Source organism: Arabidopsis lyrata, assembly GCF_000004255.2.
Source record: "Arabidopsis lyrata subsp. lyrata unplaced genomic scaffold ARALYscaffold_5, whole genome shotgun sequence".
NCBI lineage: Eukaryota > Viridiplantae > Streptophyta > Magnoliopsida > Brassicales > Brassicaceae > Arabidopsis > Arabidopsis lyrata.
In genome coordinates, this window is record NW_003302551.1 from 14701539 (window position 1) to 14726862 (window position 25324).

Below are 25324 nucleotides of genomic sequence, written 5' to 3' on the forward strand. Positions count from 1 at the left end.
ATATGTCAAATAATGACGAGACATCAAATATGTGAATCTACGATTTCGATCTATCGTTATAAAACCAACCGACCATTTTGCTTTTGGTTATAGATATTTGTGATCTAAATCATATCGAGATCCACCTCACAAATCTCAAAATTTAGTAATATACGGTCGATAATACAGAGGACAAATTCTGGTTGGGTCGTATGCAATTAATAACAGCATTGAACATAAAATTCTCAAATCATATGAATATCAACCAAAATTCTCAAAATCAATTTTACGTATCTATATTAGTATTTCTTTATCTGGAAAATTCCTTATATGTTATACAACCCAACGACCACTATAATGCTCCTCACATGTAATGATTATTTGTCGTCACGGCCGATTTCTCCGCGTTTCATACAAGACAGGAACAAAATCGTCATATTTGGATATGTTGTTAAATCTGCGTAGTATATATTCGATCGTAGTAGTACCAACAAAGGTTACAAAAGCACATGGAATTTTTGGAATAATATATATTTTGAAGATATTAATTATATCATGTCTACATAAAGCATCATAATCTTTGACCGGTATATGATAAATTGATAATGATCGTCTACAATTTGAATAATATTACGATTCATATTATATGTTTTGGATTCATGAATTACTATTAATGAGAAGTTGACAAAAATAATATATAGCTATTAATGAAAAATTAGTTTTTCTTTCTAAAATCCAAATGATGACCAATAGTCATTTTCTCAACCTGAAAAAAATAAATATTGACTGATATGAAATGTTTGTAGGTTTCTAACTATCGTCTATCGTAGCCTATATCATATTGCTCTTGTTGTAATATATAACATGTAAATTTTTTCCATAGTATAACATGTAATTTATATTTTACAATAGATAGTTGTCGTAAACAAAAATCTTTTTTTTTCGTAAACAAAAAGTCTAATTTAGGTGGTTCGTTATGGACTAAACCTTCTAATCTATATATAAACAAATCATTCGAAAGTAGTTTTCATGTGATCGTTTGTAATTTTAGAAGCCGGTTTACTTCTTTTTTTTAAGAGTTATTTTCGTAAATATTTTGCTCAATTAAAAGTAAATTATTTGACCAAAGACTGTAGTAAATATTTTAATCTTTGAGTGACTTTGTGTTCCATGGTTTGCTCCGTTGACCAACCGGCATTGCAATTTTACTTACCGTTAAATGTCTTTTTTGTTACATGCACCGATGCACGACGCATTAACCACAAATTATTAACGATAGTTGGAGTTAAACGAGGATATATAAAAACCCAGAAACTATTACACGTATACCTACGTGAAAAAATACACCAACTTAAGTAATTTACTAAACGTTGACTAAATTAATGTGTGTATATATATGGCTGATTAATTATATTTGTATACTGCGGAAGATCATCAAACTTTATGAAATACAGTATAGATATATATATATATAATAGAAATGGACATATATTACATTTTCATGGATATACAGGCAGCATTTCGTTGACATTACAGGAGATATAGATATAAAAATAGCCCTTACAAATCCAAATTTGGATTGAGTGCACTTAATGATAGTAACACTTACATCCAAAAAAAAACTGGCTACAAATTCTCAGCGAAACATATATATATAAAGAAATAAATAAAATATAGTGATATTAAAACCAAAAAAAAAGAGTATGTAGTAATATAAATATTTAAGAAAACGTAATAAACATTTTCCCAAATATTAAAAAACGAATTTTAAATATATTTTAATAAATGAATTAATTGGTAGGACGATTTGCTTTGTCTTAACTTGGACGATGAATTTATTTTCATCGTTCATCAGGTACGCGGTCGGTCCATGAAACCCGGAAAACCCAGTTAGAGACAGTTCTCTTCCTCAAACTCTTGATCCTTTCATGACTGCTTTTTGAAATCATCCTTTTACTATCTGTAGACTCTACGTACTGTTTGAACCTCTTCATCGCCAAATGAAGCGTATCTTCGCTCATGTTGGCGAAACAAACCCTAAACCAACCTGGTTCAGTACAATGGCACGATGAACCGGGTGAAATATTTAGCTTGACTTCATATACAATCTTCTTCCATAGCTGAAGCTCTGCTTCGAATGTGTTTGTGTCCAAGAGATGTCTCATGTCAACCCAACAGAATAAACCAGCGTTGCTTTTAAGACAAGTAACCCCTGCAGCTTCTAGACCGGACACGAGTTGCTTCTGACGAATCTTGAGTCTTTTCTGGTTTTCGTTGAGGTATGTACTTGTGAACTTTTTGTCGGAAAGTAATGCAGAGAGAAGGTACTGTGTTTGAGAAGACACGAGGCCGAAACTTGACATTTTTGTGGCAGCGGAAACAACCATTTCGTCGTTGGAGTATATTGCTCCAACGCGAAAACCCGGTAAACCGAGATCTTTGGAAAGACTATAAACGACATGAACTCGTTTGGAGACTTCGCTGTTCTCAAGATTCTTGTCTTTTAAGACATCCATGACACTAACAAACTGTTCAAACCCAAAAACAGTACCTGAATATATCTCGTCGCTTATGAGATGAATGTTTTTGGAAGAAATGAAGTCAACTAGGAGGTTAATTTCCCTTCGGGTCAACATTGTGCCAAGAGGGTTAGACGGGTTGGTAACAAGAACTCCTTTGACCTTAAGATCAAGCTTTTGAGCTTGCTGATAAGCTTGTTGAAGAGCTGACTCTGTTATTTGGAACCCATTAGAGCTTGAGCAATGGATAGGTACGATCTCTGCTCCCGTTCTCCATTTCAAATCTCTATCAAATCTGTACGCATAAGCGAATCAAATACTGTTAGAACAGGTTTCTTGTGAGACAAGTAAAGTAATTATAAAACCTAAGAAATTAGGATATAGAAATTACCCTGGGTAGTAAGGAGTTGGTAAAAGGAAAGCGTCCCCGGGTTCGGCGAGACAAAACATGAGAGTTTCGTTGGCAGAGGTTGAACCAGCAGCTAGGACAATCTTGCTAGGATCAAATGTTACTCTATTTCCTCTTATTTCCTCCATAAACTCAGCCAAAGCCTATAGGCAGATAACCTTATTAAGTTACTAGCATCTTGAGTTAATTATTTTTTTGAAATGTAAAGGAGAAACTTTTAATTACTTACTTTCTTGAATTCAGGTAGGCCATGATAGTCTTGGAAGAGAGCAAGCTCTTTGAAAATGGATTGGCCGTCCTTCTTGAGTCCGGCTGCGTCCGGATTCTTAGCTAACCATGTCTCTATGAGATCAAAACATAGCTGCATATAAAGAATAGATATCATATTAAGTACCAAAAAATGTAATAATGATTTGTCGATATGTCGAAAACTCGAAGTTATTGTTACCTGATTTTCGGCAAGACCCATTTGAATAATCCCATTAGGGTTCTTGATTTCGTTGTAAGGGTTCTTCTCGTATTCTTCCCATCCCAAGAAGTAGGAAGAGTCTTGTCCATGAGCATTGCTTGTCACTTTTGTCGACAGTTGTTTCATTTTTTTATATATATATATATATAAAAAAGACTGTTCTGTTTAATGAAAGATGATTAATGAAAAACAAGAGAACGGTTATGAGAGAGATATGTTGAATTAGGGTTTAGTTAGTTGGTGTAGTCTGAAGAGTGAGATATGGAACGTAGTTGTTTGAGGTATGTGGGAGGTAATATATACGTTTTTTTTTTTTCCTTTTGGACAAGTTAGTTTAATTCTGTGTGTGTGAGAGAGAGACAACTTCCGTTTTTTACTTGACGTAGCTAATTCATAATTTATCAGTTATCATGTATTGTCATTATCAACTTGAAAACTCAAGATACGGTGCTAAGTAATACTTTGCTAACCTTTTTTTTTTTTTTACTTTGCTAACCTTATACTACGAATCTAAATATATCTTTAATCCTATCTCCATATAAAGTTCAATTGAAAAAAGACATAATATGATAACAATGATTTCAATTTTTGAAGTATGTGTGAAATTGGCTTAAGAATTATACTTAAACGTTACAAAATTTAAGAGGAAGTAGAATAAGTATTAAAGACATACAATTTAACCCTCACTATATTACACAAACACATGACAGATAAGTGAAGTATAATAGAAAGCTTGAAATTTAGTCAAATAAAAATAATTTTGTCCATAAAACGCGTTTTCTGTCACCGCCCATACATGACAATGAATTAGCGACCAAATCTATTTTTAGATCAAATGTCATGATGGTGTGTTGGGGCTTTCACCTTGTAATGCGGGGGTGATCTTGAGATATAGATAGAGGCTTAAAATCGAGTTTGATAAATGAAACATTTTCATATAATTTTGTTTGTAATTATTAGAATTTCAATAAATTTCACATTTCAACCCAAAAAAAAAAAATTAGGATTTTGATTCGGGAAAAAAATTTGACAAACAAAAAAAATGTGAATAACATAGTTTTGTTATACCAATAGATCAAACCAATTTTTGTAAAATGATGGCCCGGGACCTGAGACAAAAGCTTTGAATTTGACTCCCTAAAAATTATTGTGTAATGTGTATAAAATTCAATGAATTATGACACAGTCAATAATCAATATATGAATGTTAAGTTTTAGAATATGAATCTGTCTGTACTCACAAATTAAATATACAATGTGATTATCTGTATTTGTATCTTTTTTGTTTGTGGAATAAAATCCGTGTCTAAATTAATTGAATTTTATTTTGTTAAAGAAATCTAAATTCATTGTTGGAAAAAGATATCAACAAGGTCGATCGAGTTGGATATTTTGAAAATTGGCTACCTTGAATAATAAGATAAGCCGAATAAAACGTAAACCATAGTTACCGACAGAAGCATCAGAAAAGGAATTTGCTCAACACATATAATTATAGACTATTAATCATACTATAAAACATAACAAGAAAAATCAGGTGTAAGATCTTGAAAACCACTATGTATAGCCGTAGGATGTTCCAGATTTTCAGGGGTCGTTGTTCGTCTTTAGAACTTTGACTCTTCAAATAACTAAATTATCTAATATTCTTTATTAGTATAATAGACAGAAAACAAAACAATTTAAAGAAGTTAACAATTCAAGTAGTTTTATTAGACGATATTCTGGTAGCATAGAGGAGACCGCTAATTTTTTTATTTCGGCTTCGAATAGAAACCGAATGTGCGGTTCTAATATTAACATTAGAATCATACTGCACTTTATTCGCAGTTGAACCGCACTTCTCTATTCATGATAGCCTTTGTTTTGCTAATTTTGTTATTTTATCTGCGGACCATAAATGCTACAACTGATAGTACAAATATTATGTGACATTTAGGCCTTGATTGGAGACGATCGATTGATTAAAAAAAGAAATGATTGATTGATTGAATCCACCATAATCGTCTAATAATCTAGAAATCTAGATGGATGTTCTTCTCTTCTCTTCCACTTGATCTAGAGAAGTAAATGAGCTCATAATATATGGGCCTTTAACAGAGACTAAGCCCAAACTAATGTAAATCATTTATGGGCCTTTGACAGAGACTAAGCCCAAATTAATCATCGAAAAATAAGAGACGAAACTAAACGCGACTTGGTTCAGCTGCCTTCTTCTGAAAACAGAACCTGCAAATGCGAGAAACAGAGTGATACATACAATCTCTGAGAATTGACTTGTCACTATTAGATGAACCAGACGCAATGGAAGTTCAAATCTTTTCGAGACCTTCTACTAAAATCTGTAGCGGAGAGAGATCTCTTCACAGGGAAATCACTTCACGCGCTCTACGTGAAGTCCATTGTAGCTTCTTCTACTTATCTCTCAAACCACTTCGTGAACCTTTACTCCAAGTGTGGTTGTCTTTCCTACGCACGAGCCGCGTTCGACTCCACGGAAGAACCCAATGTCTTCTCTTACAATGTAATTGTCAAAGCTTATGCGAAAGATTCGAAAATACATATTGCACGTCAGTTGTTCGACGAAAATCCGCAACCAGACACTGTTTCTTACAATACTCTTATATCGGGGTACGCTGATGCTAGAGAAACTGTTGCCGCGATGGTTCTGTTTAAGAGAATGAGAGAATTGGGATTTGAGGTTGATGGGTTTACGTTGTCAGGGTTGATAGCAGCTTGTTGTGACCGTGTCGATTTGATAAAGCAGCTTCATTGTTTCGCTGTCTCGGGAGGGTTTGATTCGTACTCGTCTGTGAATAATGCGTTCGTTACGTATTACAGTAAAGGTGGGCTTTTGAGAGAGGCGGTATCGGTGTTCTATGGGATGGATGGATTAAGAGATGAAGTTTCGTGGAATTCGATGATTGTGGCTTACGGGCAGCATAAGGAAGGAGCTAAGGCTTTAGCTTTGTATAAAGAAATGATTTTTAAAGGATTTAAGATTGATATGTTTACATTGGCAAGTGTTTTAAATGCTCTCACTAGCTTGGATCATTTGATCGGTGGCCGTCAGTTCCACGGTAAGCTGATCAAGGCTGGATTTCACCAGAATTCACATGTGGGAAGTGGTTTGATTGATTTTTACTCAAAATGTGGGGGTCGTGATGGTATGTCTGATAGTGAGAAGGTGTTTCAAGAGATTCTGTCGCCGGATTTGGTTCTTTGGAATACGATGATTTCTGGATATTCAATGAACGAGGAACACTCTGAAGAAGCTGTGAAGAGTTTTAGACAGATGCAACGAATTGGACACAGACCTGATGATTGCAGTTTTGTCTGTGTCACAAGCGCTTGCTCGAATCTCTCCTCTCCTTCTCAGGGCAAGCAGATTCATGGCTTGGCTATCAAATCCAACATTCCTTCGAATAGAATCTCTGTGAACAACGCATTGATTTCGTTGTATTACAAAAGCGGAAACCTGCTAGACGCAAGGCGGGTATTTGATCGAATGCCAGAGCTTAATGCTGTATCTTTCAATTGTATGATTAAAGGTTATGCGCAGCACGGGCATGGAACAGAAGCTTTGCGTTTATACCAACGGATGCTGGACTCGGGTATTGCGCCAAACAATATAACCTTTGTAGCCATTCTTTCTGCTTGTGCACACTGTGGTAAGGTCGACGAGGGTCAGAAGTACTTCAACACTATGAAGGAGACGTTCAAGATCGAACCAGAGGCAGAGCACTATTCTTGTATGATTGATCTTTTAGGCCGAGCAGGGAAGCTAGAAGAGGCAGAGAGATTCATAGATGCAATGCCTTATAAGCCAGGCTCTGTTGCTTGGGCTGCGTTGCTCGGGGCCTGTAGGAAACACAAAAACATGGCTCTTGCAGAGAGAGCAGCTAAGGAGCTTATGGTGATGCAACCCTTAGCTGCCACGCCGTATGTGATGCTAGCAAACATGTATGCAGATGCAGGGAAATGGGAAGAGATGGCCTCAGTGAGGAAATCAATGAGGGGGAAAAGGATAAGGAAGAAACCGGGATGTAGTTGGATCGAAGTGAAGAAGAAAAAGCATGTATTCGTTGCAGAAGATTGGTCTCATCCGATGATACGGGAAGTGAATGAATATCTAGAGGAGATGATGAAGAAGATGAAGAAAGTTGGGTATGTGATGGATAAGAAATGGGCAATGGTAAAAGAGGATGAAGCAGGCGAAGGAGAAGAAGAGATGCGGTTAGGACATCATAGCGAGAAGCTAGCGGTGGCCTTTGGATTGATGTCGACAAGAGATGGAGAAGAAATAGTTGTAGTGAAGAATTTGAGGATATGTGGGGATTGTCACAATGCTATCAAGTTTATGTCTGCAGTTGCAGGTAGAGAGATCATTGTAAGAGATAACCTTCGGTTTCATTGCTTCAAAGATGGCAAGTGTTCATGTGGGGATTATTGGTGATAATAATTATGATTTAATTGAATAGGAAAAATTGTGTTGACGGATACAACATTGAAGGATAAAAACTGACCTGTTACAAAATACAAGGAGAATATCGATTACGCTATTCTTTTTTTTTTTTTTTTTTTTTGCGTGCGGCTCTACGTGTAAATATGCTTTGGTGTGGACCCAATAGGCTTGGTGGTGGCTGGTTAATGTAATGGCTTGAGGTGGAAGACTTGGCAGGCTGGTTTGTATAATCCTTTGGAAACAGCCTGATCGAACTTCTTGCTTGGTGCTTCGTTTTCTTCTAAGTTTGTCTGGACGAAAAAGCGGTTCCACCACGATGCACTACGCATTTTAGCCTGCCAACAAAAATAAGAGTGCGAGTATTAAGTCTTGTACTTGTAGTCTCTGTCTTGAAGAACTTTGTGAAAGATTGGTAACTGTCATTTAAACACAGTGTTTGAATCATGAAGAGAGCTACTGCCTAACTACATACACTAAGCTAATGCCATTAAACACTAATGAGGAAAGGTGGATTCATATGTAATCATCAGGAACAAGGTATATAGTTATAACTTACGGGTCGGCCAAATTTAGACAGTTCAGCAACTTTAGCTCTCTGCTGACCAGGGAGACCTAGAACAGTAGAACTTAAAGAGTTAGAAACCAAAACTTGAAAGACATTTATTACCAACCCTTTTTCTCAAGTTTTATGATAGTTCACCTGCAAAAAGAACAACACCGTCTGAAGCCACCCTTGCGAGTTCAGGCACAGTCTTGTTCAGGTACTTGGGTGAGAGATAATCCAGAGCATCTGACACAATCACAAGAGAGAAAGATTTTGCCCGGTAGGGCAGAGGGAACTTGATATCAGCCACACGTACAAGGCCTTTGCTCACAAAACTCTTGCAGTGAGAATCTGCATCCTCGATGTCATATGGTTCAACACCCCATGCTTCAGTCTCTTCTTCTTTCAGTAGACTGGAAACCACTGAGCATGTGTCAGGGCCCACATGCAAGACTTTGCGCATGCCATCTCCATAAGCCTTCTTAAGAACAGGAATGGCTCTTTGGACTTCTGCTGTGCAAGAATAGTCACCTGAGAATTCATACCAAATTGCACAACAAATGTCAAACCCGAGTGTCAAGCAATTAAACGGGTTAAACTGCTAATAAGATGGCCCAATGTCAATGCGGATAAAGGTATTAACTTAAGTACATGTACTGAACAATGAGAAACAAGGATCACCTGTAACTTTGCTGACTTCTTTGATACTTTTAAAGATTCCTGTATTCGAGAAAAAATGAAGGCGATAAGAAAATTCGCTACTAGAGCTATACATGATGCAAAAAGAGCTATAATATACATACCAGGACCACTGTAAGCATAACCAATGAGAAGGCAAGCCCCCTATAAATTAAAAAACACACAAAACAACAATAGACTATAGTTAGAACCATACCATTCATCTCCCAGGAATCGAATCACTTAAAAAACACAATGAAGTACACAAACCATACCACAAGAACAAGGCAAATAGAGAGTAGTGGAGAAGATCGAGACTTTGAATGCAAAGCTCCTGCAAACGGGAAGCTTCCACCATCTCCTACACGTCTTGTTGAACCTACTTGCCGTCTCGCCATAACTAAAATCCCCACAAGCTCAAGCTATTAGATCTACAAAGCAACAACAAAAGACCACTAAATTTGATTACTTTATATATCCTTTTTTAGACATTAACATTCATAGAACATAAATCACAACGCTCAAGCTCTTTCATTATAAACAAATCAACGTGGAATAAAACAGAAAATCGAAAAAAACTAAGCTAATTCTCCAATTCACAGATCCAACATTACCCATCAACGAAACAAACACATAACCTTAAAATCAAACAGATCCCACAAAAAATTAGCTGATTTTCGTTCTCCATTAGTAGTGAATTTCACCAGAAACAAATCAAATTACACATAGATCCATGAAACAGCTCGCAAATAAAGAAATTTACGGGAGACGAACGAAACCCAAATCGAGAAGAGGAAGAAGAAGAAGGAAGAAATCAAATCTACCTTGGATCAATGAAACGAAGAGGGTTTGGATCTAAGATCTGAGATCCGAGAAAATGAGCACTTTATGAATAAACACCTCCACTTGAATTTACTTAAAATGAAGAAGAAGCTTCGAAGTGTTAATATTCACTTCAATATCGCTATCTACTTATTTATACCTGCCTCGTCAAAGCGCGTATGGCTATGACGCGCTGTTACGAAAACGACGGCGTTTTAAGAACATTTATTAATCAAAAACATCAACAAACTTCTTGCCGTTTTATTTATACTACGAAATTTTAAAACGACATGCGTTTCTCTGGTTCCGTGGTACAGTAACAAAACTATTGTTTCGTTTCTTCTTATATTATCACCGTTGATCTAACGGGATTACTCTCACCTCTTCATCATCATCGTTACGAGGTGGTCTCCATTTACGCTTATGAAGATCACTCCTTTCGACTACTGTCTGAGACTTGAGCTTCTTCTCTTCTTCAACTTTCATTTTGTCATCAATAAGATACAGCAACTCCTTCAAACCAACTCCGGTTAATGCAGAAACTCTAACATCTGGTCCTTTCTTCTGTGCAGCATCTACTTTAGCAACTTCTGGAACCTTCCAGAGCTCAGAGTCGTCAGCATTTTCATCTTCAGACAATAGCCACCCATCAGAGTCATTGTCTTGGTTTTGGATTTGGTCTTCATTAACTGCTGCTATAGATGCATCAACAGTTTCTTCAGCTTTTAAATCAGCTTCTTCTTCTTCTCCTTCGCCATCATCTAGATATTTCGCGTCCCCCACTTCTTCTTCTTCTTCATAATCAATCTACAACAAAATTCCCAGTGTGAAAAAAGGTGGTTGTTTCTTCTACTTGTATAGATGGTTTATATTTCAATCCTACCTTATTCCAGACTTCAATCATATTTTGAAGCTTCTCTTCAGATACTCCAATTTGCTTAAGGATATGAAACACTGTTGAACGATGCTCCTCGATATTTGGAGCTGTCGAATCAACTACATGCTGCAGAGAACCAATTACATCAACGCCAAGATATTTCTGCAGTCTTCACTTCTATATGTAATTCAGGAATATAATTTTTTTTTATATAGCTCTTACCAGAAGTATATCAGCTTCAACAACTTCTTCCAGAGTCGATTGAAATGCTTTCACCAGCTGCAAAAAGGCATGAGCCAAGAAAAGAAAAGTAAGTAAAATAGCACTTGAAAAAAGATAAATGGAATTAAAGTAGGTATACATTACCTGTATAGGCAGATCTGATATGAATCCAACAGTGTCACTAAGAAGCACAAACTTTCTGAAAAGAAATCAACTCTTGCGATTCAATACAACTATACAAGTTCATGTGTACCATAAAGTTATAAACATGATTCTCAACGTACAAATCAACTTACCCAGAAGGAAGATGGGCACTCTTGAGTGTAGGATCTAATGTGGCAAACAATCTGCAGAGGCCAGACCAAGCATTCAAAAGTTATGACTTCAGTTTCAAATTTGACAGTTTAAGATAGTTTTGAAATCATTTGAATTATACCGCTCATTGCAGTAGAGAGCAGTCTTTGTTAATGCACTTATCAGAGTCGATTTTCCCTACCAAAAGCAGATAATTAATAATCAGAAAGTATACTAGAAACAGTTGGTTTCTAGCTGAAACTCCTTGGGAGCAAAATTCAAACACTTACAGCATTTGTGTAACCAACAACAGCAATGGTACCTGAACTCTCCCCCTCTAATCCCACTCTTTTATTACGTCCAGCACGCTGCAATAGCCGTGTTCGCTGGGCTTCTTTAATTTGGGATAACAAACGAAGCCTCCGGTCTGATATTCTGGTACATCAACATTTTGTTTAACACATATATTAAATATTAGAAAAGAGAGCCATGCACTAAGTCTTTCAGTTAACCAACAATTAGACAAGACCTTCGGCGTTGAAGCTGAAGCTCAGTTTCTCCTGCACCACCTACAAAACCGCCGCCGGTTCCCTTGCTTCCTGCTCTCCTGCACAACAATTTAACAACAGTTTCATCATCGTCTCAAAAATCAAAAGAGTAAAGAGAATACACAAAAGTAGTAAAAGATAAATCACTCACCCTCGGGCACTGACAACTTCAGCTTCTCCAAACTGCCCAAAAGTGTGACGTCCATCAGTACCACGCACTCGAACCAGCCTGCTCTTATTGTACATCAGAGCTGCTAACTCTGCCTGTTGAATGAATGAACCAAACAGCTATTAATAAACGTTCCTAGCATATAAAAGCCGAAACTGTATTGTCACAGTACCTGTAGTTTTGCTTCCTTCGTATGCGCATGAGCATTAAATATTTCAATTATGAGGCCTACACGGTCTAGGACAGGTTTTGCCCATATTCGCTGAAGAGTCATATGTGAAGATACAACATTAGCTTGAACAGAAGAGAAACAAAAACTGCAGAAACTTGGGTTTTCGTGGCGTTACCTCTAAATTCCGTTGTTGAATAGCTGTCAAAATGGCGTTTACAAAAACAGCATCAACTTCTTCCTGAGCATCAAGAGATTGTAAACAGTATGATCCAACTTTTCATTACAGGCAGCACAAAAAAAAAAAGAGATTGATAATGATCAAATTTTAGCTGCTTGCCTTGGAATCTTCAGCATTGAGGTGGCATTTAATGTTGTCTACAGTCCCAGCTCCGAAATAAGTATCTAAAAATCGAAACCCATATTAAACATCAGTCTCTCAGGAATATCGTCGAACATATGGAAGGCATGATTCTTAAAAACATCCAACACGAACCTACGCGAGGTTTAGACGATCTACGAACAGGGTTTTGAACAACAACATGAGAAGGCAATTCCTTGTCGAAGAAATCAGATTCAAAGTACCCATATCGTTGCTCTTCAAGCGAATTCGCGAGACAAAGCGCTTCATTCAGCTTCGCCTGTAGTAACTTAGGCGGTGCTAGACGAGGCTGAACAAGGAAGAGCTTAGGTGGGCTTGATGGATCTTTAGGGTTTAACAAAACTGAATCTTTTGGAGTCGACTCTTCTTCTACTTCGCTCGTTTTAGGCGCATGCCGCTTCGAAGAAAACGGAGACGATGATGGCGTTTTAGACCTAAGATGGTTCCGAGCAAGAAACGATGATGGCGTTTCGGACCTAAGACGGTTCCGAGCAAGAGACACTGTCCTCAACATTGAGATACGATTTGAAAGTTTTGATATTTCACTCGCTTGACGATTCCAAACTGGGATCTTGGTGTTCTTATACAAAAAACTTGCTTGATCACCAAGATTCAGCCAAATTCCGACACTTGTTGTTGTACTCATCCACAAATCTGATCGTCACCGGAACAAAGCTTCTCATTTGTCACCGGAGCAGTGACTGTGTGTTAAAAACTCGATTCGATATATTTAGTTTTGGGTCGGTTTGTTTACCGGTTTTGAGACCATAATCGGATATGTTTCGGTTTAATCATTCGGTTACACAAAATTGGCAGTGTTTTTTGTACTCGGTTTAAATTCGGAACGGTGCCGTTTTGAACTATAACAACTTCACAAGAACATGAAACAAAGCAAAAACAAGAAACACTGTTTTATTCAGCTATAAGAAAAAAATCTAAACTTGCTTCTTTTGGAAATGTTACAATGCTTTAGCTCTACTTCTTTCACCTCCTCCTTTATGCCTATGATGATCTGTTCCTTTCTTCTTCCCTTCTTTATTATTACCTTTAGGTTTAGCTTTCTCAATCAAATCCTCTTCACCTCTCTTCTTATACATCTTAAAACTCATCTCTCTCTCACTTGCCATCTTCATCACTTTCTCCGTAATCTCTGCAGCGATCGTCCTGTTATACAGTTTATTCAATCCTTTCATAAGTTTCACGTAAGTATTAGGTTGCGGCATCAAGTCCATCTCCATCATATCAAGACAATACGAACATGCTTCCTTCACGTGACCTTTTGCGAACAAAGCATGGATCCATATTGTCCAAGCTGATACATTCAGCTCACAGGAAGAGGTTTTGTTTGATATGCAACTCCAAACATCTTTCGCCATTTCAAGCTTATCATCTCTTAGAAGAGTATTTAGCAATGACTTCAGCGTTCCATATTGAGGCGCAGAGAATATTCCTCGGCTTACCATTTCTTTGAAGTGACTACAGGCTTCGATTAGATAACCTTGGCTAGTAAATCCGTTGATCATAATAACAAACATGTCAGCTCCAGGACTTAAACCATTAGCTTCCATTTCGTTCCATAACCGAACTGCTTCTTTCACTTCCCTAAAGTTACAAGCCAATCTGATCACTACATTGTAAATGAGAAGATCGGGATGACAACCTATTTGCTTCATCTTCTCAATCAACTCCAAACACTCTTCAAATTGTTCTTTCTTCTCATGAGCCACCAATATCTGCATATATGTTACTTGCGACGGCATGACTCCTTTCTTTCTCATATCATCTAAAACACTATAACCTTTATCGATCATTCCCCACTTGCAAAACCCGCTTATCAGCGCGGTGTAAGTCACGATATCAGCCTCACATCCATACCTTTCCATCTCAACAAAAACCCTCATCGCCTCATCCATTCTCTTCTCCGTCCTACACAACGCCTGGATCAAAACCGTGTAACAATTCGCATTCGGTTCATACCCTCTCTTTCTCATATCATTCAAAAGATCATAAGCATCCGCCATTTTCCCAGCATGAGCATATCCACTAAGCAAGTTAGTGAAAACCACAATGTCAGGCTCAAGTCCAGCTTCCTTCATCTGAACCAAAACTTCTTTAGCTTCCATCAACTTCCCTTCCCTACACCAACCATACAACAACGAAGTAAAATACCGCAAATTCGGAGGAATTTTCTCCCTCATATCCTCAAAAACCTTTGAAGCATCCTTAACACTACCGTTCTTACACAAAGCATCTAACAAACATCCAAAAACATACTCGTCAGGCTCAAAACCATACTTAGGCATTTCGTCGAGCACCTCAACTGCTTTCTTCACCATATTAGCGGAAGCAAACCTCCGTATCAATACAACGAACAACTCCGGCTCAATCAACTCCGGATTCTCCTTCCTCATCTCTTCAATTAAACCCCAAACAGCTCCAAATTGCCGCATTTTACTAAGAATCTTCACCATTGATTTACACACTTCATAGCTATGACAATAACCAGGTTGCTTCGTTGCCCATAGAAAAAATCTATAACCTAAATTCCCAGCATCCCCACAACGACTCAACACTCGTACGATTAACCCGGGTCGCAGATCAATACCTGATTCGTTAAGAGAAAGCTCCAATTTCGGAACCCTAGAATGGTAATTCCGTAAAATTCTGTATATCTTCTCAACGTCACCGGCGAATTCATCCTCATGCTTCTCTGGAAAAACTAAACCAAGCCCATTCTTTCTCTCTGTTGATTCCACGAAATCGTTATTGAGAACTCTTGAAATGTGAAACCTTTTACAAATGAGATCAATTCGAGAATTTGCTTGAGATTGAGAAGATGGTTTTTTGCTGATGAGAAGAAGATCGACAATGGTAGAGAATCTACGCATCTCTCTCTCACTTCACTCTCTAAAAACGACAGCTTTTCGTCTTTTAAAGTCTTCTCCTTTCCTCTGTTTTGCTTGCATTTAGAAAACTTAAACCCTAAAAGAGACAACTTTCTTTAACAACAGAGCATATAGATGACTGATGAGAAAAGCTCTATCAGCCATAGGCGAAAGCTCGACTACGTTGCTCAATTTAAACCGGAGACTAACGGCTCTCACTCGTTCCGGCGAGAACAGAAACGCTCTCAAGCTCTTCGCCGATGTTCACCGTTGTATAACTCTGAGACCAGACCAGTACAGTGTCTCGTTAGCTATTACTGCAGCTGGGCACCTCCGTGATACCATCTTCGGTGGTCAGGTTCATTGCTATGCGATTCGCTCTGGTTTATTGTGTCACTCTCACGTCTCCAATACGCTTCTCTCGCTATACGCGAGATTAGGGAACTTAGCTTCGTTGAAGAGGAAGTTCGAAGAGATTATTGAACCTGATGTTTATTCATGGACGACGCTTTTGAGTGCAAGTTTTAAGCTTGGTGATATAGAGTATGCCTTTGAGGTGTTTGATAAAATGCCTGAGAGGGATGATGTTGCGGTTTGGAATGCTATGATCACTGGTTGCAAAGAGAGTGGGTATCACGGAACAAGTATTGAGTTGTTTCGAGAAATGCACAAGCTTGGTGTTCGACATGATAAGTTTGGCTTTGCTACTGTTTTGAGTATGTGTTACTATGGCTCTTTGGATTTTGGTAAGCAGGTGCATTCGCTAGTTATAAAAGCTGGATTTTTTGTTGCATCATCTGTTGTGAATGCACTAATTACAATGTATTTCAATTGCCAAGTGGTTGTTGATGCTCGTCTGGTGTTTGAAGAAGCTGATGTTGCTGTACGTGATCAGGTCACTTTTAATGTGGTTATTGATGGATTGGCTGGTTTCAAAAGAGAGGAGTCTTTGTTGGTGTTTAGACAAATGGTCGAAGCTGGTCTTAGACCAACTGATCTGACCTTTGTTAGTGTAATGAGTTCTTGTTCATGTGAGACTATGGGACACCAAGTACATGGACTATCCATCAAGACAGGGTATGAAGAGTATACTTTGGTTAGCAATTCCACTATGACAATGTATTCTTCTTTTGAGGATTTTGGTGCAGCTCATAAGGTTTTCGAGTCATTGGAAGAGAAAGATTTGATTACTTGGAATACAATGATTTCTGGTTATAACCAAGCGAACTTGGGGCAGTCTGCGTTGTTGTTGTACAAGCGAATGCATGGAATAGGAGTTAAACCGGATGAGTTTACTTTCGGAAGTCTTTTAGCAAGCTCTCTGGATTTGGATGCCCTGGAGATGGTTCAAGCGTGTGTAATCAAATTCGGGCTTAGTTCAAAGATCGAAATTTCGAATGCACTGATATCTGCCTATTCGAAGCACGGAAAGATAACAAAGGCAGACCTAATATTCGAAAGTTCGCCGAAGAAGAATCTAATCTCATGGAACGCGATAATCTCGGGGTTTTACCATAATGGGTTTTCCTTTGAAGGTTTGGAAAGATTCTCTTGCTTGCTAGAAGCAGAGGTCCTAATCATACCTGATGCTTATACTCTTAGCATTCTTTTGAGCATTTGCGTAGACATTTCGTCTTTGATGCTCGGAGAGCAGACTCACGCTTACGCCCTCAGACATGGGCAATTCAAGGAGACGTTGATTGGTAATGCCTTTATAAACATGTACTCTCAATGCGGGACTCTACAAAAATCTCTTGCTGTTTTCCATCAGATGTCTGATAAGGACACTGTGTCATGGAATTCTCTGATCTCTGCATACGCGAGACACGGGAAAGGAGAGAGTGCGGTTCTTACCTACAAGACGATGCAAGATGAAGGCAAGGTGGATCCCGATGCAGCCACATTATCAGCGGTTCTCTCTGCTTGCGGCCACGCCGGTTTAGTCAAAGAGGGACTCGAGATTTTCAACTCAATGGTGGAATTTCACGGTCTGATACCAAATGTGGATCATTTTTCATGCTTAGTTGACCTTCTTGGTCGAGCAGGTCACCTCGATGAAGCAGAAAGCTTGGTGAAAATCAGCGAGAAGACCATTGGGTCTCGGGTAGATGTGTGGTGGGCTTTGTTTAGTGCTTGTGCTGCTCATGGAGATTTGAAACTAGGGAAAATGGTTGCGAGGTTACTAATGGAGAAAGAGAAGAATGATCCATCGGTTTATGTTCAATTGTCGAATATATACGCAGGAGCTGGTTTGTGGAAAGAAGCAGAAGAGACGAGAAAAGCCATCAACATGATTGGAGCTATGAAACAACGAGGTTGCAGCTGGATGAGATTGTAATAACCGGTCGATTCGGTTTGTTAAATTGAATTATATATATATTTGTTCATTTGTTTTTCACTTTTTTATATTGATGGAAAGTGAAACTCTTTAGAATAGAAAAATTGTAACAAAAATGCAGAGAATATTTTTTATGAAAAAAGTGAAACTATTGTAGGAGATAAGAAAGATATTCAAAATTTAAATAGCATAATCATGAGCCTCTTCTTATTGAGTGGGGATGATGATTGATGAATGATGATCATCGTATCCTCAAGGAGCTGTATTATATAAAACGCAGCGTTTCATCTATCTGACAAATCCACTGGCATAAACGTATATCCAAATTAGTATTTGGGTCAACTTGTCTCTCAAAAAAATCCCGCAGTATCCGTTAGTACCAAAGATATATAATTTCCATTAATTATTATTTCCCATCTCTAATAGTTTCTTCCAAAGATTACTAGAATTAGAGCATGAATATCGGTTGAAATATTAAGTATCTTAGACAAATCTTAGGATTAAAGTTGATTAATCAAACTAACATCTTAAAGCTAAGATTTATATCAAAGTTAAGATGTTTTTCTTAACTTAAGATGTTGCAAAGTGTCATATTGTAATTGGTTAAAAAAAACAAACAAAAGAATGACACATCCAGTTATGAAACGACTATTTCGCAGAAAATCTAACTTTCCCTCCTAATCTGTTTAGACGCCGATTTAGTCGAGCATATATGGACAAATATTCCATAAATTAAGTTTAAAATATTTGTAGTTTATGTTATTTATGTTATAAATTGTATTTCATGTATGTTTTAATTTTTTTAATTTGCAACAATTATTAAGTTTTCTATAATTATAAATTTTATTTTTATATTAATATATTTTTTTTTTCTAAGAACCACATGTTAAGAGCCTACCATTAATCATACAAAAATCTTAATACAAAAAAAAACTATTTCTTAACTACTTTTACAAATATATTACTTAAATATTGCTAAAAAATATTTCTAAGATACTACCAATAATCATGCTCTTACATGTAATTTATTATCCCATTTCTGCTTCGCCTTGCATATATATTACTAGATTTACAAAATATTCTCATTCCTAAAAACAGAAGTGAAACATAAATATATTAAAAAAAAATTATTAAGGGAAAAATCAAAATCCCAAATAAAAGAACTCACACATATAAAAGAATCCTCTTCAAAGCCGTAATTAATAAGCAAAAAAAAAAAAATCCTTAATTAAGTTTAGTAATCAGGCATAGATTGACTAATCTTACCTTCTTCTTCAACAATCTTCTTCTCAGTAATCCTCAACCATAAACAAACACCAGTAAAACTAATCATCAAGCTCGCGATTCCACTCCCAAGTCCAATCCCAACAATCGCCATCACCGATAATCCTTTACTCTTCATCATCATCTCCTGCAACGGATAACCATACAATCCTTTATTCCCTATAAACGAGCTCGCGTTAAACCTCGGGAAATTCCCAGTCCTATTCGACAAATACGTCGGAATCTGACCGGAAAGTTTGTTATTCGACACATCAAACGCCGATAACCGAGCTAAAAGACCTAATTGCTGCGGAATCTGACCGGATAGTTGGTTATCGTGGAGATCGATTACGTTTAAGTAAGCGCATAGAGCTAGCTGCGGAGTGATTTCGCCGGAGAGTTGATTCGATGAGAGATTTAACACGGCGAGGTTAACGAGAAACTGAATCTCCGGTGGGATGATACCGGAGATCTGGTTTGATGATAGATCTAGGGATTGGAGATTTGTACAGTTTGATAGAAACGGTGAGATTGTGCCGCGGAGAGAGAGGTTAGTGAGAGAGAGTTTGTAGATTCTTCCGTTGTTACAGGTAGCTCCGGGGAGGTAAGAGGTGAAGCCGGAGCATGGATTTGAGAAGACGGAGTTTGTCCAGTTACGGAGATTACTCGCCGGATCTTCTAAGTTTTGCCGGAGGTTTTTTAAACACGCTTCGTCGTTTGGATCAGCGGTGGTTAAACGTCGTGTCGTTTCGAAGATTAGTAGAAGGAGAAGGAGTAACCGGTAACTAAACCGGTGACTCCTCACCATTTTGATTTTAGAGAGATTTCGAAAAAGGTTGAAGAAGAAGAAAGTGGAAGTTTCATGTGAGTGTGTTCTCAACACAAAGAAAAACGGTTACAGAAATTTTGTAGTTGATGATAGAGGCGCGTTTTAGCAGGGGAGTGAGGTGGGCGTAGGATAGAGGTGGGAAGATTAATTTTGGAGATTAAATTGAATTGATTATGTTGGGTGTGTGTGTAATTATATTGCTGTTTTCAACTTTAATTATTTGTATAAATGTGTATACCAACAACACTCATGATTAGATTTTAATCATGTCATCCATTTTATCAAGTGAAGTTTTAGAATTGTTCTTGGTCTTCTTATTAAGTCGCCAATACTTAAAAAGAAAAAGAATGAGAATGGAACTTTGGTATAGAATAATAGTGCAGTGGACTGTTTATGTACCTTTCGTCTTTCGTGTGTGTGATAGATTATTTTTTGAAAAAAGAGTTTTATAATTAAATCGAGGAAAATCATGACATCCATTCACTGAATATTTTTTAAAATTATATTTTGGTCCAGTAATTGGGAACCATGTGTAGAGAGACATGTATTGCAAGTTAAAACCAGCGTAGACCAAACAAGAAATGACCAATAAAGCAATTTCACCAAATTCATGAGGTGGTCCTTAGTGCGTCACACTCTTTTCACTTTCCATTACCACAATTAACTATTTTCTTATTCTGTTTAAAATAAAATTAAAATCAGTTGACAATTCGACATACATGTAGTTAATTAGTTATAGACTTATAAACCACTCAAAATTGTTTTGGTTGTGAGCCCATGTTTAAGCCTACTGTTTATAACTTTCTTAAAGCCCAATGCAAAGCTAACTCGGTCATATGACAATCTTGGACGTCTACAATTGTTTTATGTAATCTTGATCATACGTCTACAATTATTTATGTAAGAAAAAATAATTTTAGTCTGAGATGTGTTATCTTTGAAAGCGACGGTCTTGAATTCTAATTATGTATTCACCCACACGTATGATATGTAATGAATGTGAATAAGAAAGACACATGCATGCTCTTCTAAAATTTATTTCAATAATCATAACAAGCAATCGCATGTCTCCTCCTTTATTTTTTCTTTCATAATGTTCATGCCTTTATTATGTTTCAACCCCACTCAAAACGTAACAAAATCGTATAATAGACACGTATATATAGTTCGCAAGTTTAGTCTATCAAATTCGTTATGCAAATCGTATGTCATCGAATTTTGATCACTAATCATTATAATAGAACCATGTCCTCTCAGGAAACTAAATTGTCTTTGTCAGCATCGCCTCAAGTTTCATCATCACTAACTAATAGAGGAGAATTAGAGATAGATATGCCGTCGAATGTCGATAATAAAATGGTGGTACCAGCATTGCTACCTTTGCCACCACCATCACCATATCCTTTATCATCAAAACGGTTGGGTAGATCTTCCTCGTTAGTTAAATCATCGTGTATAATGAAATGGAAAAAGACGGGAAAGAGACGAGAAGAAGAAGATGATGATCCTTTTCTTATTGCATTGAGAAAGTGTTCAAATGATACAAAAATTGACGACGATGATTCTTCTCTTACTGCGATGAGAAAGTGTTCAAATGATATAAAAATGGACAATGATAAGGTTGTGTCTAAAAGGAAGAATAGTCTTAAATTCCTAGTTTCTTGCAAAGCTCCTTCTGTTAAAGATTGATTTTTATTCCAATTTTTTTTTTCATTATTTAAGATATCATCTCTCTTCTATTTTTTATTTTTTATCTTTAATGTAATTTTTTTGAGTATATATCAATAGTAAAGCATCTTATCATGAACATAAAAAGGGTTTTCTTCCTTTTTATTCTCCTCCATCTGTCGTCAAATTACAAGATCATGTAAAAGGTTCCAAACTCTTAAGTAAAATATCTCAAGTTGTCTAAGTATCAAAATCAGATTTTTTATTCGAAATCAGATTTTTACTTACACTTTTTATCTCTTTCCTTTCTCCAAATGAAAAGACAAAATAGAGACAGCCAAAAATATCACAAAAGGATATTATTTTTTGTTACCAAAAGATCATTTCAGACCAAAGTTTGATTAATCTCTTTGAATGAGTGTAGTCTAAGCATATTCACTGGTTTTTTTTTAATAGACAACGTATGACACCACTATCTACTTGTTCAAATAAAAGAAAAAGAGATTCATCAGGCAGTTGTATAGTTAAGCTGTTGTTGTGTATATATATATGAACCGAGCCTTGTGGCCTAGTGGTAAAGGGGTCACAGCTGTGACTTCCGTCACCAGGGTTCAAGGCACGGCCACTGGCAGGTTTACATATAGGGGAATTGCCAGCCTCGTGGGATTAGTCATTGGGCCTAGGAAGCCTTTGGAGACTCGCGGTTATTCAAATATATATATATATATATATATATATATATATATATATATGAATCACATTTTGTTCTTTTCCTTTAAATTTTCAATGTCTGTTTTAGTCACGATTTGTTATACCCCCTTTACATCGTTTAATTCAGTGCATACGGAACCTTAAATATCATATCACAACCATTAAAGTTTACGCCAGAAAAAGTACTCCAACAAATGTTAGGGAAAAGCATGTTAAGATTTTGTTTATGACTTAAAGTTGGCTTAATGTTTAACTTATCAAACCGATTCAAGCCTTCAAGGTCAAATCGTGGACGACAGACATTTGAGAACAAAAAGTAGAAAAATAAACAATATTGGTATATATACGTGTCATGATTTACACCGTAATCTTTATTTGTCTAAATCAAATAATGGCCGCATCTTTATTTTTATATGCGTTTTTTTATTTTAGTTTAATATTATTATCATGTCTCCATATCTCGTGAAAGGTTAAGAGAGCCTAAAACTTCCGCTAATGAACATATGCATACACAGATATATGTGCCCTTGTGTGTATTAAGACTATATAATTTAGCTAATTAGGATTTAATTAAGTGTGGTTAGTACATGATTAATGGACCTATTTGGTCAGCAAACAATCATTATCATCGACCTAATTTTTTCTCTTCGACTATAGCTAATTTCTTACCATGTATGTAGAGCTTAACCTCTAATGAAAATTTTGTCATATCTTTTATCTTACAATTACTAAGCCTACTTCTTTTTCTTTTATTGGTTTAACCTTTTTCTAGATCATTTTTATTGGTTTAACTTAGACCCAAAAATTCAAAAAATCATGTTCAAAATCTATATATCGAAATATTGCTATTAGAATTACAAAGCTATAATTAAAAGCAATAAACCTATTAAGGAAGACCGAAACAGGAATTCATATACTTTATTAAAGATAATGAATTTGGGGTGATTAAGACTGCCGATAGATTAGTCGATCTCTTTACGAGCATTTGAATTTGACCTCCTTATTCAAAATAGTATTTAATCAGGGCATATTCTCGTATTCTATTATTTAGACCACGAATTTATATATTAGGATACCAAAACCCATCTATTTTGTCGTTACACGCGTCATTTAATCATTTTCACGAGAATATTTTAAATTTGATCAATAGAAAGTTGGAGGATATAGCTAAGAATCATATATAAATTAAATCAACTAGGTGATTGCCCGCGCGCATGCGCGGGAAGAATGTTGTATAAATGGTAAAATCATGTGAAATAAGGGATTGTTTAGGTGTTACTTGGTAGTGTAAGAAAAAATGGTAAATTGTTTAGGATTTAGTGTGGTAAAATTATGGAAAATGATGAAATTTAAAAAATTCAATAATATTATAAATGCTAAAAAATAATAATAAATCATCTTTTAAAATCATTCACCAACAAAATAAGAAATCAACGAACATCATCACTCCATGACATTCTCCTTCCGTGTGATGATTGGTACTTGGTCATTTTCAGGATTCCTGACATCCGATTAAGAACACCATAAACAGTGAATGTCCAGTCGCCAACTTTAGAGTTTTGATTGTAAACGGAAAAAAAAAATACTTACCAACAAAGCATCTCGTCGGTAATACTGAGATCCGGATTCAACATAATCCTCGTACTTCCGGTAACATTGGTACATCTCCACCTATGTTCCTGTGATAGTTCTAATTTCACAAACTTGATAATACATATCACTGTGTTACGTGAACGATGCTTCCATAAGTCATAGAACTCGACTGCAAGGTCACCCGTTAAACGACACTCTAGATGGATACACCTAATTTTAAGATTTGAAGAAGTCATATAAGACATTATATTCTGGTTTAAATCTTTAAAAGAATAGTGACTTACTCAGTATCACGTAAACCAAAGTACAGCTCAAAATATCCTCCTTGAGAATGTTCCACGGAAGGAACAAAAACCAACTCTCTCACGTTGACAATTTTGCCAACAACATCTATGAAACACACACATGAATAATACAGTCAGAACATGAACCGCAAATAAACTCCAAAAGCACAAATAAATTTATAAATTAGGCTTACCAACGCAAATATTCGGATTAACAATACCACTCAATATACTCACAAACTCAGTTAGATTGAAATAGGTTCTACTGGAGCACATATTAATACTTTGCACTAAAGTGTCCGAACGAAACACAATCTTGAATCTATGCGGTACTGGTCTCAATATGCTGTTAACCCGTGATACATCAAAATTTTTAATGCTCACCCACTCATCGATTATCAATCTTGAAAGATAATTATCAATTAATTCATCACGAACAACGGCTTGGATTTGTGTGAACTGCAAATAAAACGTCAAAGACAAAACCAATTCAATTTAATATCGAAAACATGTATAGCAGGTAAGTTATCAAAAAACTAACATGCTCGTCACCCAAAATCACATTGAGCTCTCTACCCGTGCCACGCGAAACAGACCAACAATTCAAAATCTTCACCGAGACAGACCACTCACCCATGTTAGGGTTAAGAGACGCAATACGAAAATAACCACCATCACATGAATCAGATGTAAAAGGTATCATTGTAGAACCCATAACAAAAGATTACGCGGCTAAATATTCCAATGAGGTATAAATGCGGGATACATATATGTAGACCTAACGATTATTTGGAAAGAACATAAAAATGGAAAATATATATTAAAAACTAAATCAGAAAATTAACAAAAACGACTATTGATTAAACGATATAGAATTTATCCATAAAATTAATAAATTAAGTTTTTAAAAAAGAAACCAAATCTCAACAGTTAAACTGAAATATATACTAACGAAACTTAAGGGTAAAAAATATCACTCTATTATCAACACCATAATAATAATATATACAAATGGTGTAAGTTATTAGGGACGCAAATAAAGTTCCATTTTACCTAACGACGGAAACCAAAACCACACGATGCATTTTGAGAAACAACTTTTTTGAATGAGTAATACAAAAAAACTATAACCAATGACAAGTTATGTATCATGTATGTCACCTCAACAGAGTTTTTAACTATGTCATATAACATCTTCAGACTAAAA

At 36.4% G+C, this 25324-nt stretch overlaps 7 protein-coding genes across 9 annotated transcripts; 2 read left to right on the plus strand and 5 right to left on the minus strand.

Moving 5' to 3' along the window:
- Nucleotides 1-1736: 1736 nt before the first annotated feature.
- On the minus strand, nucleotides 1737-3524 carry LOC9312060 (1-aminocyclopropane-1-carboxylate synthase 9). The gene is made up of 3 exons (XM_021025892.1): nucleotides 3137-3524; nucleotides 2890-3050; nucleotides 1737-2793 (listed from the first exon to the last, which is right to left on the minus strand). Exons 1-3 carry the CDS (start codon nucleotides 3500-3502, stop codon nucleotides 1821-1823), a joined length of 1500 nt encoding a protein of 499 aa, XP_020881551.1. The 5' UTR covers nucleotides 3503-3524; the 3' UTR covers nucleotides 1737-1820.
- A 1720-nt stretch (nucleotides 3525-5244) lies between these two features.
- Nucleotides 5245-7897, plus strand: LOC9313763 (pentatricopeptide repeat-containing protein At3g49710). The gene has a single exon (XM_002875946.2). It carries the CDS (start codon nucleotides 5667-5669, stop codon nucleotides 7830-7832), a length of 2166 nt encoding a protein of 721 aa, XP_002875992.1. The 5' UTR covers nucleotides 5245-5666; the 3' UTR covers nucleotides 7833-7897.
- LOC9312061 (uncharacterized protein At3g49720) lies at nucleotides 7830-10023 on the minus strand. Of its 2 annotated transcripts, none has more exons than XM_021026535.1 (7): nucleotides 9888-10023; nucleotides 9339-9494; nucleotides 9189-9228; nucleotides 9067-9105; nucleotides 8542-8916; nucleotides 8398-8453; nucleotides 7830-8176 (listed from the first exon to the last, which is right to left on the minus strand). In XM_021026535.1, exons 2-7 carry the CDS (start codon nucleotides 9459-9461, stop codon nucleotides 8024-8026), a joined length of 786 nt encoding a protein of 261 aa, XP_020882194.1. In that variant the 5' UTR covers nucleotides 9462-9494; nucleotides 9888-10023; the 3' UTR covers nucleotides 7830-8023. The 2 variants fall into 2 exon arrangements, with proteins under 2 accessions (XP_020882194.1, XP_020882195.1); XM_021026536.1 differs by having other exon boundaries at nucleotides 9339-9463; nucleotides 9888-10013.
- Nucleotides 10024-10122: 99 nt separating this feature from the next.
- Nucleotides 10123-13255, minus strand: LOC9313764 (GTP-binding protein At3g49725, chloroplastic). The gene is made up of 13 exons (XM_021026534.1): nucleotides 12661-13255; nucleotides 12505-12569; nucleotides 12343-12405; nucleotides 12168-12257; nucleotides 11978-12090; nucleotides 11808-11885; nucleotides 11569-11713; nucleotides 11421-11476; nucleotides 11281-11331; nucleotides 11129-11183; nucleotides 10985-11041; nucleotides 10769-10888; nucleotides 10123-10692 (listed from the first exon to the last, which is right to left on the minus strand). The coding sequence occupies exons 1-13, from the start codon at nucleotides 13190-13192 to the stop codon at nucleotides 10237-10239; spliced, it is 1881 nt and encodes a 626-aa protein (XP_020882193.1). The 5' UTR covers nucleotides 13193-13255; the 3' UTR covers nucleotides 10123-10236.
- A 180-nt stretch (nucleotides 13256-13435) lies between these two features.
- On the minus strand, nucleotides 13436-17975 carry LOC110228642 (pentatricopeptide repeat-containing protein At3g49730). Its single transcript, XM_021026533.1, has one exon. The coding sequence runs from the start codon at nucleotides 15432-15434 to the stop codon at nucleotides 13506-13508; it is 1929 nt and encodes a 642-aa protein (XP_020882192.1). The 5' UTR covers nucleotides 15435-17975; the 3' UTR covers nucleotides 13436-13505.
- Nucleotides 15522-17933, plus strand: LOC9313765 (pentatricopeptide repeat-containing protein At3g49740). The gene has a single exon (XM_002875947.2). It carries the CDS (start codon nucleotides 15574-15576, stop codon nucleotides 17767-17769), a length of 2196 nt encoding a protein of 731 aa, XP_002875993.1. The 5' UTR covers nucleotides 15522-15573; the 3' UTR covers nucleotides 17770-17933.
- Nucleotides 17857-20092, minus strand: LOC9312062 (inactive LRR receptor-like serine/threonine-protein kinase BIR2). Of its 2 annotated transcripts, XR_002332116.1 has the most exons (3): nucleotides 19282-20092; nucleotides 19036-19180; nucleotides 17857-18073 (listed from the first exon to the last, which is right to left on the minus strand). XR_002332116.1 is itself a non-coding variant. In XM_002877651.2 (1 exon), exon 1 carries the CDS (start codon nucleotides 19838-19840, stop codon nucleotides 19004-19006), a length of 837 nt encoding a protein of 278 aa, XP_002877697.1. In that variant the 5' UTR covers nucleotides 19841-20079; the 3' UTR covers nucleotides 18784-19003. The 2 variants fall into 2 exon arrangements, 1 of the variants encoding a protein (XP_002877697.1); XM_002877651.2 differs by lacking the exon at nucleotides 17857-18073 and having other exon boundaries at nucleotides 18784-20079.
- Between the last annotated feature and the right edge of the window lie 5232 nt (nucleotides 20093-25324).

Excerpts from the sequence above, each read along its gene's own strand:
- LOC9312062 (XM_002877651.2), bottom strand. The coding sequence starts at position 19,840 with ATGGTGAGGAGTCACCGGTTTAGTTACCGGTTACTCCTTCTCCTTCTA.
- LOC9313763 (XM_002875946.2), top strand. The coding sequence starts at position 5,667 with ATGAACCAGACGCAATGGAAGTTCAAATCTTTTCGAGACCTTCTACTA.
- LOC9313764 (XM_021026534.1), bottom strand. The coding sequence starts at position 13,192 with ATGAGTACAACAACAAGTGTCGGAATTTGGCTGAATCTTGGTGATCAA. Across the intron at positions 11,714-11,807 it reads CTTCAGCTTCAACGCCGAAG|AATATCAGACCGGAGGCTTC; the intron begins GTCTTGTCTAAT and ends TTGATGTACCAG. Across the intron at positions 10,889-10,984 it reads TTGAAGCTGATATACTTCTG|CATGTAGTTGATTCGACAGC; the intron begins GTAAGAGCTATA and ends GGTTCTCTGCAG.
- LOC9312061 (XM_021026535.1), bottom strand. The coding sequence starts at position 9,461 with ATGGCGAGACGGCAAGTAGGTTCAACAAGACGTGTAGGAGATGGTGGA. Across the intron at positions 8,917-9,066 it reads AGAAGTCAGCAAAGTTACAG|GTGACTATTCTTGCACAGCA; the intron begins GTGATCCTTGTT and ends ATGAATTCTCAG. Across the intron at positions 8,454-8,541 it reads CGGTGTTGTTCTTTTTGCAG|GTCTCCCTGGTCAGCAGAGA; the intron begins GTGAACTATCAT and ends CTACTGTTCTAG.
- LOC9312060 (XM_021025892.1), bottom strand. The coding sequence starts at position 3,502 with ATGAAACAACTGTCGACAAAAGTGACAAGCAATGCTCATGGACAAGAC. Across the intron at positions 3,051-3,136 it reads GCCTACCTGAATTCAAGAAA|GCTTTGGCTGAGTTTATGGA; the intron begins GTAAGTAATTAA and ends ATCTGCCTATAG. Across the intron at positions 2,794-2,889 it reads CCAACTCCTTACTACCCAGG|ATTTGATAGAGATTTGAAAT; the intron begins GTAATTTCTATA and ends TTATGCGTACAG.
- LOC9313765 (XM_002875947.2), top strand. The coding sequence starts at position 15,574 with ATGAGAAAAGCTCTATCAGCCATAGGCGAAAGCTCGACTACGTTGCTC.
- LOC110228642 (XM_021026533.1), bottom strand. The coding sequence starts at position 15,434 with ATGCGTAGATTCTCTACCATTGTCGATCTTCTTCTCATCAGCAAAAAA.